The 12,984-nt window shown below is 41.8% G+C and overlaps 1 protein-coding gene across 4 annotated transcripts in view; it reads right to left on the bottom strand.

The window, feature by feature from the left end:
• Positions 1–12,595, bottom strand: part of LOC310849052 (cytidine monophosphate-N-acetylneuraminic acid hydroxylase-like) — a 29,337-nt gene extending 16,742 nt beyond the window's left edge. For 3 of the 4 annotated variants that reach the window (XM_083748767.1, XM_083748770.1, XM_083748769.1), the window contains exons 1-6: positions 9,030–9,130; positions 8,088–8,291; positions 6,434–6,525; positions 4,618–4,727; positions 2,226–2,416; positions 314–461 (exon numbers count right to left, since the gene is read on the bottom strand). In XM_083748767.1, coding sequence (XP_083604893.1) covers positions 314–461; positions 2,226–2,416; positions 4,618–4,727; positions 6,434–6,525; positions 8,088–8,291; positions 9,030–9,115 — 831 coding nt within the window. In that variant the 5' untranslated portion in view covers positions 9,116–9,130. Of the gene's footprint in view, positions 1–313; positions 462–2,225; positions 2,417–4,617; positions 4,728–6,433; positions 6,526–8,087; positions 8,292–9,029; positions 9,131–12,177 lie in introns of those variants that run through there. The other variant, XM_083748768.1, reaches the window with a different exon arrangement.
• Positions 12,596–12,984: the final 389 nt, after the last annotated feature.

Genomic DNA, 12,984 nt, shown 5'->3' with positions numbered 1-12,984 from the left:
AACCGCTCCATCGTAAACTCAGGCTGTATGCGTAAATAAACCATATAGCCTAAAGATACCACAGTCTTCACTGTCTGTCGTTCCAAGGAAACTGAACCCTGCATAAGCATTTGGAAGCCCTGGAGTCTCAAGCTGCTTGGAAATTTGGGTGGCATGCAAAAATTGTGTGTTAGGGGATTTTTAAAATTAATTAATTAATTAATTAAAAAATATTGTTGCTTATTCATGGTCTGGTAGTGTTCTGATTAGAAACTTCTGGATTATTTCCAAACTTTAGAAAATATAAACTTCAGAAAATGTCAAGACATCAGACCTGTTGCCAAACTCCAAATGGGACAATGTTAATATTGGTCAGCTTTACACCACTCTGTTTGAGGTACCAGAATACAGGCCGTTCTGTCTTCCCAACATAAATGGGCACATCTGGCCTCCTCTCCGCAAGTTTCTTCAATGTAGGGTAACTGGAGAGTAGGAAAAGTAGGAGAGTAGGAAACAAACAAACAAACAAACAAATGACAATAACATATTTATACCCTACCCATCTGGTTGGGTTTCCCCAGCCACTCTGGGCGGCTCCCAACAGAATATTGGGGGATGCGGGTGGCGCTGTGGGTAAAACCTCAGTGCCTAGGACTTGCCGATCGTATGGTCGGCAGTTCAAATCCCCGCGGCGGGGTGAGCTCCCATCTTTTGGTCCCAGCTCCTGCCCACCTAGCAGTTCAAAAGCACCCTTAAGTGCAAGTAGATAAATAGGGACCGCTTTATAGCGGGAAGGTAAACGGCGTTTCCGTGTGCTGCGCTGGTGCTGGCTCGCCAACTGCAGCTTCGTCACGCTGGCCACGTGACCCGGAAGTGTCTTTGGACAGCGCCGGCTCACGGCCTCTAGAGCGAGATGAGCACGTAACCCTAGAGTCGGACACGACTGGCCCATACGGGCAGGGGTACCTTTACCTACCCTACCCATCTGGTTGGGTTTCCCCAGCCACTCTGGGCGGCTCCCAACAGAATATGAAAAACAGGAAATAACATCAAACATTAAAAACTTCCCTAAACAGGGTTGCCTTCAGATATCTTCTAAAAGCCAGATAGTTGTTTATTTCCTTGACATCTGATGGGTGGGTGTCCACAGGGAGGCCGCCACTACCAAGAAGGCTCCCTGCCTGGTTCCCTGTAGCTTTATGTCTCGCAGTGTGGAAACCACCAGAAGGCCCTTGGAACTGGATCTCAGTGTCTGGGCTGGACAATGGGGGTGGAGAAGCTCCTTCAGGTATACAGGACCAAGGCCGCTTAGGGCTTTAAAGGTCAGCACCAACACTTTGAATTGTGCTTGGAAACGTACTGGGAGCCAATGTAGGTCTTTCAGGGCTGGTGTTAGATGGTCTTGGTGGCCACTAAGTCACTTTACTGGGGGGGGGGGTGTCAGCTATATATAGTGAAAAGCACTAAAATAATGGGACCAGGATTCCTGGAGAGTGAGAAAGCCAAGTGAAGCTCACTTCAAGGCCACCCATAGGCATATTGGATTCTGCTTGAATCCAAAGCTGTGGCTATGGACCAAGGCCCTCTTGGACCATTAATGCTGTGAGCTCCTCCATCGCAGGCTCAGGTTGCATATATGTGTAAATACAGTGGTACCTCTGGTTAAGAACTTAATTTGTTCTGGAGGTCCGTTCTTCACCTGAAAGTGATCTTAACCTGAGGTACCACTTTAGCTAATGGGGCCTTCTGCTGCTGCCGTACTGCCTCCGCACGATTTCTGTTCTCATCCTGAAGTAAAGTTCTTAACCTGAGGTACTACTTCCAGGTGAGTGGAGTCTGTAACCTGAAGCATCTGTAACCTGAAGCGTTTGTAACCTGAGGTACCACTGTAAACCATATATTCTACAGACACCACAGTCTCCACTGCCCCTCATTCCGAAGGAAACTGAACCCTGAGTAAGCGCCTGGAATCCCTGGAATCTCAAACCACTTGGAGATTGGGGTGGCAGGCATCAGTAACTATGCACAAGAATGGCACGACTAATGATGTTCTTCCTTTCCTTATAAATGCCATCCAGGAGGCAGAACTTTGGCTTGTGCTACTTATATGCTTCCTTATATGCCTGTGTCACCAGAGCAGCATGGGACAAAGCCATACAGCTTGCACACCACCAGCCCCAGGTAAGAATGCATAAGATGACAGCATAAGTAATTTCCCCTCTCTTTTTTATCATACGCACAGATACCTGAGATGATCAGAATGCATGTGGCTGATGTAAATTAGATCTGCACGACATAGTCTTTCCAGCCAGTCGCCGGGTGGCTCGTGAAGCAACCACCATCCGCGCGCAAAAGCAGGGCCAACGAGCCACGGATCGAAGATCATTCTTCTGTCTCCAAGTTTGAGGTCCATACATGCATGAGTTACATAAGTTACCTAACAGCAGACAGAAACCCAAGACTGAGATGGATCAGTGTTGTCATGTTCCGTGTGCCTGAGAAGAAAAGAACTGTTTCCAGTGGCGTAGCGTGGGGGGTACAGGGGGGGCCGGCCGCACCGGGCGCAACATCTGGGGGTTAGGGTTAGGGGGTGCAAATCCACGGGTTAGGGGGCGTAGATCCACGGGTTAGGGGGCACAAATTACTTGCCTTGCCCCGGGTGCTGACAACCCACGCTACGCCACTGACTGTTTCCTAGCGTGGCTAGCTCAGTAGGTTAGAGCGTGGTGCTGACGATGCCAAGGTTGCAGGTTTGATCCCTGTATAGGGCAGCTGCATATTCCTGCATTGTAGGGAGTTGCACTAGGTGATCCTCAGGGTCCCATCCTTCTCTACAGTTCTATGATTCTATTATGTCCCCATGGTGATATTTTGAGAGCGGATGTTAGAGAAGATTTCCACTTCCTTTCTGCAGAAGAAAATACAGCCCAATGGCTGGCTTTGCTCCTTGGCTGCTACGCTCCAAAACATGCAGCTGGGCAGGGAGTGCCTCTTCCTTTGGCCACCCCCAGAGGGAAAAAAGAGACCAGGTGACCTTGCCTCACTGCCAAAAACATTTCCTCTGCTTTGTCTGCTTCCACTGTGCCCCCTCCCCAAAGGTCCACACATACTGCCACTTCTGTTTCACACATTTTGTACCTTTATGTTCACACAAGCACATCCGCTCCTGTTTCCCCACCTCCCCGCTTCTGGCTAACACTGAGTAGGGAGGGTGCCCAGTCAGATGGGTAGCTAGCATATCTAAACTTTGTGCAGAGGCCAGAGGCCAAATAGGAACTGCTAAGAGCATTCAGAATTAGTGTGGGTGGGAGACTTGCATTGGGTTGAGATCCTCTTGGAGACACATGAGAAGGCCATGATGAGAATATGTTCCCTTCTTGGGAGGCACACTAAACATAGAGAGACTTCCCCAACCTAGTAATAACAATAATAATGTTATTATTTCTACTCCACCCGTTTGTCTGGGTTTCCCCAGCCACTCGGGGTGGCTTACAACACATAAAACTTTGTAAAACATTAGACATTAAAAAGTTCCCAATACAGGGCTGCCTTCAGATGTATTCTAAAAGTCAGATAGTTGTTTATTTCCTTGACATCTGATGGGAGAGAATTCCACAGGGCGGGCACCACTACCGAGAAGGCCCTCTGCCTGGTTCCCTGTAACCTCACTTCCCACAGTGAGGGAACGGCCAGAAGGCCCTCGGAGCTGGACCTCAGTGTCTGGGCTGAATGGTAGGGGTGGAGACGTTCCTTCCGGTATACTAGGCTGAGGCAGAGTTCCCTTCAGATGTTTTAGACTATAACTCCTATCATCCCTGATCATCAGAATGAATGCTTAATAAAGGCTGGGCATTATCTAACAACATCTAAGATTTGTGCAATCAAATCTGAAAGAATGCTGAATAAACAGGCCACAAACTTAAGGTGTATCCAGAACTTCAGGATTGCTGGAGGAGGATAGGAAGATTACAGAGTGGATGAATGAATTGTGACAATTTTCACTGTGAAAGATGCTGAGAATGAGAAACTGGGGGTCTCTGGGCTTGTCCTCGCTGAGCATTATTTAGCTGCTAATTCACTTTCCCCCCATTCAGATTAGACCAGACTAGTGCAAGCCTGCATATGTTTGAATTTGTCTCTGGGGAGGAACTTCAATCTTTCCCATTCATACCAGTGAGCATTTTCTTTTGTTTGTCCCTACATTCTGATTACGATTATGCCAATTAGGTGCTGACAGAGCATGCAAACAACAACAGCAAAAACTTCCCCACCCAAGGAATGTGCAAAAGCACACAATCTAAAAATAGTAAATTTGCCTGTGTAAATTTGCTTGTGCAGTTTTCCAATTTTGTTGCAGTCTGAGGGATCAAAACACACACACACACACATTTTACTGCATTTTTAAATTATTTTTTAAATTATTTTTTAAAAGGTTAAAAAATAAAAAAAATACAATGTAGTAATAGCTTGGAAATGAACTAGACTCAGGAGAAAGAAGCTGTATTTTTTTGTAACTGTCTGTGGGAAAACTCATGAGTTACCCATAGTTTGTTAAACAAACAATAGTTCAGCACCTTGTGCACACTAGGCCATAGAGGCAAGCCCCAGTACTTAAAAAAGTTGGTGATTTTTATTTACCTGCACCTCCCCAAAAGCCAGGTCTTCAGGCTCTCTGGGTTCTGTATCCCATGGATTTGGAGGATTCAGTTCAACTAGCACCAATCCAATATCTGGACCTGTTTCAACAACTAGAAGGAGAGGAAATAAATCGCTGCTGCTGCTGCTGCTGCTGCTTCATTCATAACCCCTAAACCTAGCCAACACATAGGCACTGATTTTTGGTTTCATTGCCTGATTCTCAATGAACTATCTGGTAGGAGGAAAGAGAGAACTCTCTTCCTGTTTACCTGTCTCCCAGATATTCCCTTGGTCTGGTCAAGAGCAAAGCACCTGTCTACATACAAAATGAGCAAAGTTCCAAGATCTTCTTTGATTGGAGGCTGAAGCTTTTGCTCATCTATCCCTCTGAACATAAAATACCATGATATATAGCTCTATCTTTGCTGGACCAGAAGAACCATGTTCTCTTCCACTAATGGAACTTGGGCTCAGCCTGTGAGCCATTCTGGATATCATGCAACGGAATTTTTTAGCAGCTATTTGAGTTCTATTAATCAAGCACTAGTCAGTAAATGCTGTGTTTCATTGTCTTTTACAGCAACCCTAATTGCTTTATTTCTCTCCGTTGTACTGCTGAATATGTAATTGGAGTTACAACATACACAGTTATATAATTGAGACTGTTGAAAGGCTTGTTTGCCTCCTTCTATACCGATGGACTATATTGTCTAATTTTGTTCGATGCTACGCTTTGAGCTTCTATTATCGCATGATTGCAGGATTGGGACTATTGAAAGGCTTGTTTGCCTCAGTGATATTGATTGATTACCTTCTCTCATTTTGTTCATACAATATTGACTTGTTTTATTAGTTGCATCTCCCCCATATGTTCTCTATTCAAGAACTGTGAAATAGTACAGGTTACATAGATGTTGTTAGAACATTATTAGCCACGTGTTGCCTGTTGCTGCTTAAGTTTATCTAGGCTATAAAGGTAGGGAAAGGATGGGGCAGCTCCGAGCAAAGGGTGTGACAACAGTGGCGTAGCGTGGGGGGTGCAGGGGGGGCCAGCCACACCGGGCGCAACATCTGGGGGGCGCGCGCTCGCACTTGCAGCTCTCTGCCTATACCTGGCTCACTCAGGGTTAGGGGGTGCAAATTACTTGCCTTGCCCCGGGTGCTGACAACCCACGCTACGCCACTGTGTGACAATAGGGGTTGGGGAGAGAAGCCAGCAAGGGTAGGTTAATATGACCGTTTTAGTCCTCTGGTGACAGGCAGAAGGGAAAGAGAAGGAATTGGAGGAGGACAGATGGAAGTATCTGGGAGCAAAGGGGGCATTTGCAGTAGTTATTAGTTGGCTGGGGTGGAAAGAAGGTCTAAGGTGTTACCATGAGGGGAGTGATACGTAGTTGGCAAACTGGGGGCAGAACCTCCCTAGTTAGAATTATCCAGAGTTAGGGTTAATAATAATAAAAAAAATATTATTTATACCCTGCCCATCTGGCTGAGTTTCCCCAGCCACTCTGGGCGGCTCCCAATCGAGTGTTATTAGATGTTTACTCAAAAATGTTTTACTGTAGGGAAAAAAGTTGTTGTTGTTTTGTTTTTAAAAAATAGTTTTTACCATTTGCCATGCTTGGCTTTTAAAAAACCAATCCAATATCTTACTGTTTTTGACTTTTATGCACGACAGCCAACAAAGTAAGCAATATAAATCAAATCAAACTCTTTAACTTGAGCAAATTGGATTTGTATTTATATTAAGCCACAGAGCAAGAAAATAACAAGCGCGGCACTGCTATAAAAAGCTGCAGCAGACGTTACATTTTACCTAGTTCATCTTGGCAGAAGCTGTCTGGGGGGTTAACGTATTTCATTGTGCTCACATCCAGCTTCCAGTTATGCTTAGTGCAACGTACACATCTAGGTTAAAAAGTCAACAACAGAAATAACAACAATGGGGTTTTAAAGTGTAAATTCTTAGAGCAATATTATAAATATTTAGCAATGCAAAGCTAGCCAATGAACTCAGATACCATGTTGTTGGGAAAGATGCATTGCACAAAGAGAAGGAAGAAGTTTTAGGATAGAATAATAGTCAGAGTCTGGGTACACACTACCTTTAAAGCACATTTGAAACACAACCTTTCCCTTTGAAGGATTATGGACTCTAACATTTACCCCCCACAAAAATTACAGTGCCCAGAATTCTTTGAGGGGAACAATGTGCTTTGAATGTGCTTTGAATATCTCACACAGCCAGAATGCTGGGCCGATTTTATTTATTTACTTCATTTAGGAAATGCTTCTCATGGAGCATCTTCAAGTGATTTTTCAATACAGTAATAACATCTATTAAACTTACAAAAATGCAGAGCTGAGAATAAAGCACAGTATTGGATTATCCTGGGTCAAGTATGAGAGGTATCAGGCTAGAGAACTAGAGAACTTTGTAGTGGAGGCATCAGTGACCAGTCACCATTTCTTTCTCTGCTCTACATTCTGACCAAACTCTAGGAATTGCAGGGAAGATGTAAAATATTACACAAGACAAGATAATCTGTACATATAAAGTATATGCTACATCTAATATATGATTACATTTTTAAAAAACTGTGGGGAAAGGACCAGCAAGACAGGACAAGGTAGAAAAGGGGGAAGGGGCTAAGGAAGAAATGGCAGAAATATTGCAAAAACATTTTTATTAACTAGCCACAGAGGCAGATTTAGGAGAGTGCAACCAGTTCAGTCGTACTGGGTGCGTAGCCACAGGACCTCCACAGGGGACGCAGCAATTATGCTTTAGAATGGAATGCCAGAGGCAGGAAAGGGAGGTGGTTGCCAATTTTTGGCATCACATAGGGTGCCACTGATATTTGAGACCCCCAGGTCCACTGCTGCCAGCCATATACATCTGAATATGCTGGTCTCCTTGATAGAGCTTTTAAATGCTTTAACAAGCATGCGTCTCTCTTTCAGCCACCTCTGAACAGGCTCATTGGTGGTGCAGTTCTGTGGAGCTAGGGGGTGACCTTAGAGGACTTGAGGGGAAAGGGGGTGCCCTGTATGGCAACTTGCCTGCTCTGGAACTTCAGTCATCATCATGAAGATCCTTAGCTACACTATTTTTTTTTGTTGCTGCAGAAAATACATTCCTTGTTCTCATGGGAAACCCAGCCAGATGGGTGGGGTATAAATAGTAAATAATAATAATAATAATACTTATCATGGACTTGAGGGCAAGTTGCCGCCAATGTCAGTCTTTAAGATGGACTCATTCTCATTGGGGCAAATCTTGAGCCCCATCATCACGAAGCAATAGTGTTTCAAGTTTAACCAATCAGCTTTCCAAAAACCCCAACAACCCAGCATGCTACACAGTTGTCTATCTGAATTCTTAGTACTTCCCATGCTTATCAGTTTACAGGAGTATATTTATTGCGAACAGAAAGAGAGAGCGCAAATGGGGCAAAGTCTGGCCTTACTTTTGTGTCAGATCTTCAATATCTTTAATAAGCAATCCTCCTTGGTGCTTGCACAAGTTCTTGCATGCACGGAGCGTGTCCTTCTCCTTGTACAAGATGTAATTCTTCCCATCCGTTTTGTTCTTTAGGAAATTTATCCCTTCCTCGAGTGCAGCCGCCTCAGAAGGTGTAAGTGACAGCAGTGTCCTGCTGGTTTGCTCCACACTATTTGAAACCAAATAATGAGCAGTAAGAGATAACAAAACAAGCTTGGGTTTCTCAGAAAACATATCAGAAAACATCTTCAGAATTCATTTTGCTTAACAAATTAGATACCAATATTTATTATTCTCTTTCAAAGACTTCCCCAAACCCCGGGCTCTCCCAGTATGCCCCACGGAGAGCCTCAAGGTCCATAAATAGCAACACCCTAAGGGTCCCGGGCTCTAAGGAAGTTAGATTGGCTTCAACCAGAGCCAGGGCCTTTTCAACTCTGGCTCCGGTCTGGTGGAACACTCTGCCTCATGAGACCAGGGCCCTGCAGGATCTGATTTCTTTCCGCAAGGCTTGTAAGACAGAGTTGTTCCGCCTGGCCTTTGGCTTGGAGCCAATTTGATTCCCTCCCTCTCTTTCTTTTTTCTTTTCCTTCTCCTCCTGCGATGAGGCATTTTAATGAGGCATTTTAATATTTTAATGTTTCAATATTTTAATGTTGTATTTTAATTTTGTTTTAAGTTGTAATCATTCAACTTGTTTTTATTATTGCTTGTTAGCCGCCCTGAGCCCGGCCTTGCTGGGGAGGGCGGGGTATAAATAAATTATTATTATTATTATTATTATTATTATTATTATTATTATTATTATTATTATTATATTACTATATTATTATATTATATTATATTATTATTATATCACATGATAACAAAGCAAGGGAATTAAAACCAACATTTTTCCTGGATCTACCTCACATTCAACATATCAGCAATTATTGTGGTATTTTCCTTTCTATTTTTAAACTTCAAAAATACTCTCCTGTACTTGTGTTCCATGTCTGTATCGATGCTGCCTAATTTTCTCCCCCACCTCAGCTTCTTCTCTCTCTCTTTTTCTTTCTTATTTTCTTTCTGTAAATTTCCTCTGATTTTAGAATTTCCATAAAAATTACATGGGGGGGGGGGAAGCAACACATTAACAGTAAGAAATATAGCAGTAAGGAAAGCATTACAGGTAAAATGACAACAAATTCAACCATCAAAACCCATTTGTCACCTGAGATATTTTTCCAGAAGCTGCCACTGTGACGCCCCAGTAAGTGAGACTTTGGTGAGGGCAACATCTTCCTGTTTCACCTCAAGTGGTGAAACAGAATGGGATTCCCCTCTGATGGCAAGAGATCTTTAAATATTTTTGTGTGTGACTTGTACAGAAGTAATAAGAGATAGTGGTAAGAGGGTGCAAAAAAGGAGGTGCCCTCTGCCATTAAAAATTCCCGCCTCAAACGGTGAAGGAGGGCTGGAGAACCATTGCAAGTTATTTTACCATCTGCAAAAAGATGTTCTATTCATACATTGGAAGGATGAAAATGTGCCCTCCTTCAATTAATGGATATATGACGTGACAACTCTTGCAACCTATGAACAGTTCACTTTCAGACAATGATTATGCGTGAACAAATTAAATGATTTTTGGAATGTATTTGTTGAAACCATAGTGACACATGAATCAATGTATACTTGAGGGAAACAATTCACTTATTCATCTACATATATATACTATATAGTTTTGTGACTTTAATTATAATTTATGGTTATTTTGTTATTGCTATTTTCCTCTGCTTTAAAAAAAATTTTTTTTCCTGTTTCAGGTTTCTTTTTCTATTTTTTCTTTTTTTCTTTTAAATGTATTTTAACTTACTATAATATCCTCAATTTTATATATAAAAACAGGATGATGTGTACATAAACCTGTATTTTTAGAAGGTATGCAGATGGATTGAGGATAAAACAAAATGTGCTTTGATCTTATCTGATCATTCAACAGGCCACCAGTTTGGGATTGTGCCTGTCTCCTAAGTCATCAGTATTCAGGTCTACCTGTAATCCTGTTCCCATTAAGTAGGTTCAACACAACACGCCAACAAAGCGTTTACGGTAATTTACGGTAATTGTTGCAACTGTTGCAGGATACCCAGGCAGCCAAGCCAAAATTAATGGACTCTGTTATGTGCAGTCAACTGGGAATACACAGGCTGCAAAATGAGAGGTTCCTGACTGGGGCCAGGTTTGTTCCCACACCTCCCCCCCCCCCCGCTTGTGGAACTTTGCTTGTGCTTGATCAATTTAGTAAAGAAGGAGGAAGATCATTCATTTTTGCCACTGCTGCAACCACACCTGCAATGTTCACACAGGAGTGATGTCCTTCAAGGACATTTTGTGGTCATCGATTAAAACTTCAAAGCTCAAAGGAAATGTCTTTCTCGAAAATTAATGTGGCTCAACTAATCATTGTATTTAGCATGTGTGGTTTAAAATATTTTAGGCACTGGGGGAGGGGATGTGGGAAAGCTTTACTGCTGCCTAATGAAACTGTATTTCAGTATCCTATAGTCTAATGAAATGGGGATCTACTTCCATGTTGCTTTAAATATAGTAAATTTGATATATCAAGTCCATTCCGTTTGCAAACCGTGATTTTCTAAAAATGTTTCCTGACTGCTTCTACTCCATCTGGAGCCTACATAGAAGTGCATCCATGGTAGAACATTTCAATACGTAGCTAAAATTCCACACACCATATGCTAAATACAAGAGCATTTATCATCTCTCTGCATGTGGAAATGGTGCAGGTGGTTTAGGTCAGCCTTGAAAAACTTGTTGTACGGTATCTAGATCCTTAACAAGTTAAACAGTCTATATATCTCAACACCCTACAAACTTAATCTAAATTGTTATTTGCTGGAATTATCAAATTACATTCTTCTCCGCACAACACATGAATGTTAACACATTTCACGTTGTGTTCAGCTTTCAGCTTTGAAAACATAACGAAAGCTCCAGCTATTTAAATTATTTTAACTTGTTCAATATATTTTCCTCAGCTGACCAGCTGTGAGAGATGAATTGTTGCTAAGAATTATTGGGAGATACCCAACTTCATTACTTAAGTCCATTAATTTCAATGGTTCTATTCTGGACAAGGCTTAGTTGGATATCATCTGTTATCTTTGTTCTTGGAATTAACTTTCAAATACTAACATGCACATTAAGAAATTCCATTCCATCGCAAACACACATATCCACTGAGAATATAGAGCTGTATGCAAAGAAAAGAAATGTATGAATGTGCTGCCTTAAAGTAGTTCATTAGGTGATGCCAATGTCTACAATCAAAATGACTGCTATTTCTCAAGTCAGCCTCTGATAAATTACAGAGCCTTTTTGCCCAGCAAGAAATGCATGCCATTTGTGATTTGTAAGATAGTTTTTGAGGGGAACTTCCTAGATATAATATATACAAAGGTTTTGAATATAATACATGTTGAATATGTACTATTAAACTATATAGGATCATGACTCAGGTTCAAGACGATATAAATGTACATATCACCTCTTCCCGTAAATGCATGCTTCTTTATTCGTACACAGCTGTTATTTTAATGGAAGAAGCAACCACATGTCTCATGTCATGTAAATGAACTTATGGGGGGGATAACATACAGAATGGATGAGATCCACTCACACATAAGACATAGCAAAGGAACTTTTTTTACATAACATTAAATATGTGCTATAGTCTACAGAAAGACTATATCTCACATGGCACTCACTGCACAGCATACGTGTTATGCAAATAGTATAATATATATTTGAATAGTTAATACAATATGCTCTTAATTTAATGGTATACAATTGCTACAGTGCTGCTGTTATGCCCTGATGTTAAGATAAATTGTGGAAAACTAAATAAAAAGCGGCAGTTTATTCCAAATATGTCAGCTTTCTCAATCAGTTTCCTTATATATTAAACTTTTTGTACTACTCGTTATTCTGCATATCTCTTGCATTATTTTAAAATAATACATGTTGAAGAATAATTAAGATAGAAATCTTACTTTTTCTCCATAATGGATCAACAGGTTAGAGGAGAGAAATAATGCTGAATCCCTGGCGGCGACAACAATGAAGTCATAAATTTTTATTCCGCTTCACGAACATCATAGGCTGGTTCTGGAAGAAGGACCTGTAAACTCCAGTGGGGCTGACACTGTGGAAACTACAAGTTTTGAGAGTTTTACAGCAGCTATAGCAAGGTGGAAAAAAGCCTGAGAACTGATCGCTAGAAAATCATTTACTTTTAATAAGGTCGCCAGCAGTTTATATACACAATGGTGTACATCTAGAAATGAAAGTTATGTACTGGCACATACGTACTGAAAAAAACCTTGCATACGCTTGTGAGGTTCACAGGTGTTGATGCCAGCTGAAAAGGGAATGGCTGAGATCCATGGCAAATATTAGTAAGATAGGAAGAGTGACAGTGGAGGTACACCCACTATGGAATAAAGAACTGAGAAGATAGCGTGTCACACAAAGTTCATATGGCAACAATCTATGTTTGTCTTATTTAAATCTAGTACTGTGAGAGAGTTGGAAACAGCAATGTTTCTTTGTATCCTTTTTCTTTGTATTTTTAGCGTGCTCTCGAAAGAGCAGTGAAAATAAACTCACATAACCCCATCACCAAAATGGCGGAAGGAAGCAAAAAAACCCAAAAAGCCAGTGAGGGCAAAGGTTCTCCAAAGTGCATTGCCCCAACTCCAGACTAAGAGTCTGTTATGTACTGAAGTTCTCACCCTGGGCCAGCAGGGGGATACTGTAGATAGTTTTCACTCAGGTCCACGTCAGTTATTTTAGGCAGG

Source organism: Podarcis gaigeae, assembly GCF_964106915.1.
Source record: "Podarcis gaigeae genome assembly, chromosome: 7".
Classification (NCBI taxonomy): domain Eukaryota; kingdom Metazoa; phylum Chordata; class Lepidosauria; order Squamata; family Lacertidae; genus Podarcis; species Podarcis gaigeae.
The sequence above is the reverse complement of the archived record's forward strand: the minus strand, read 5'-3'. Positions and strand labels throughout refer to the sequence as shown.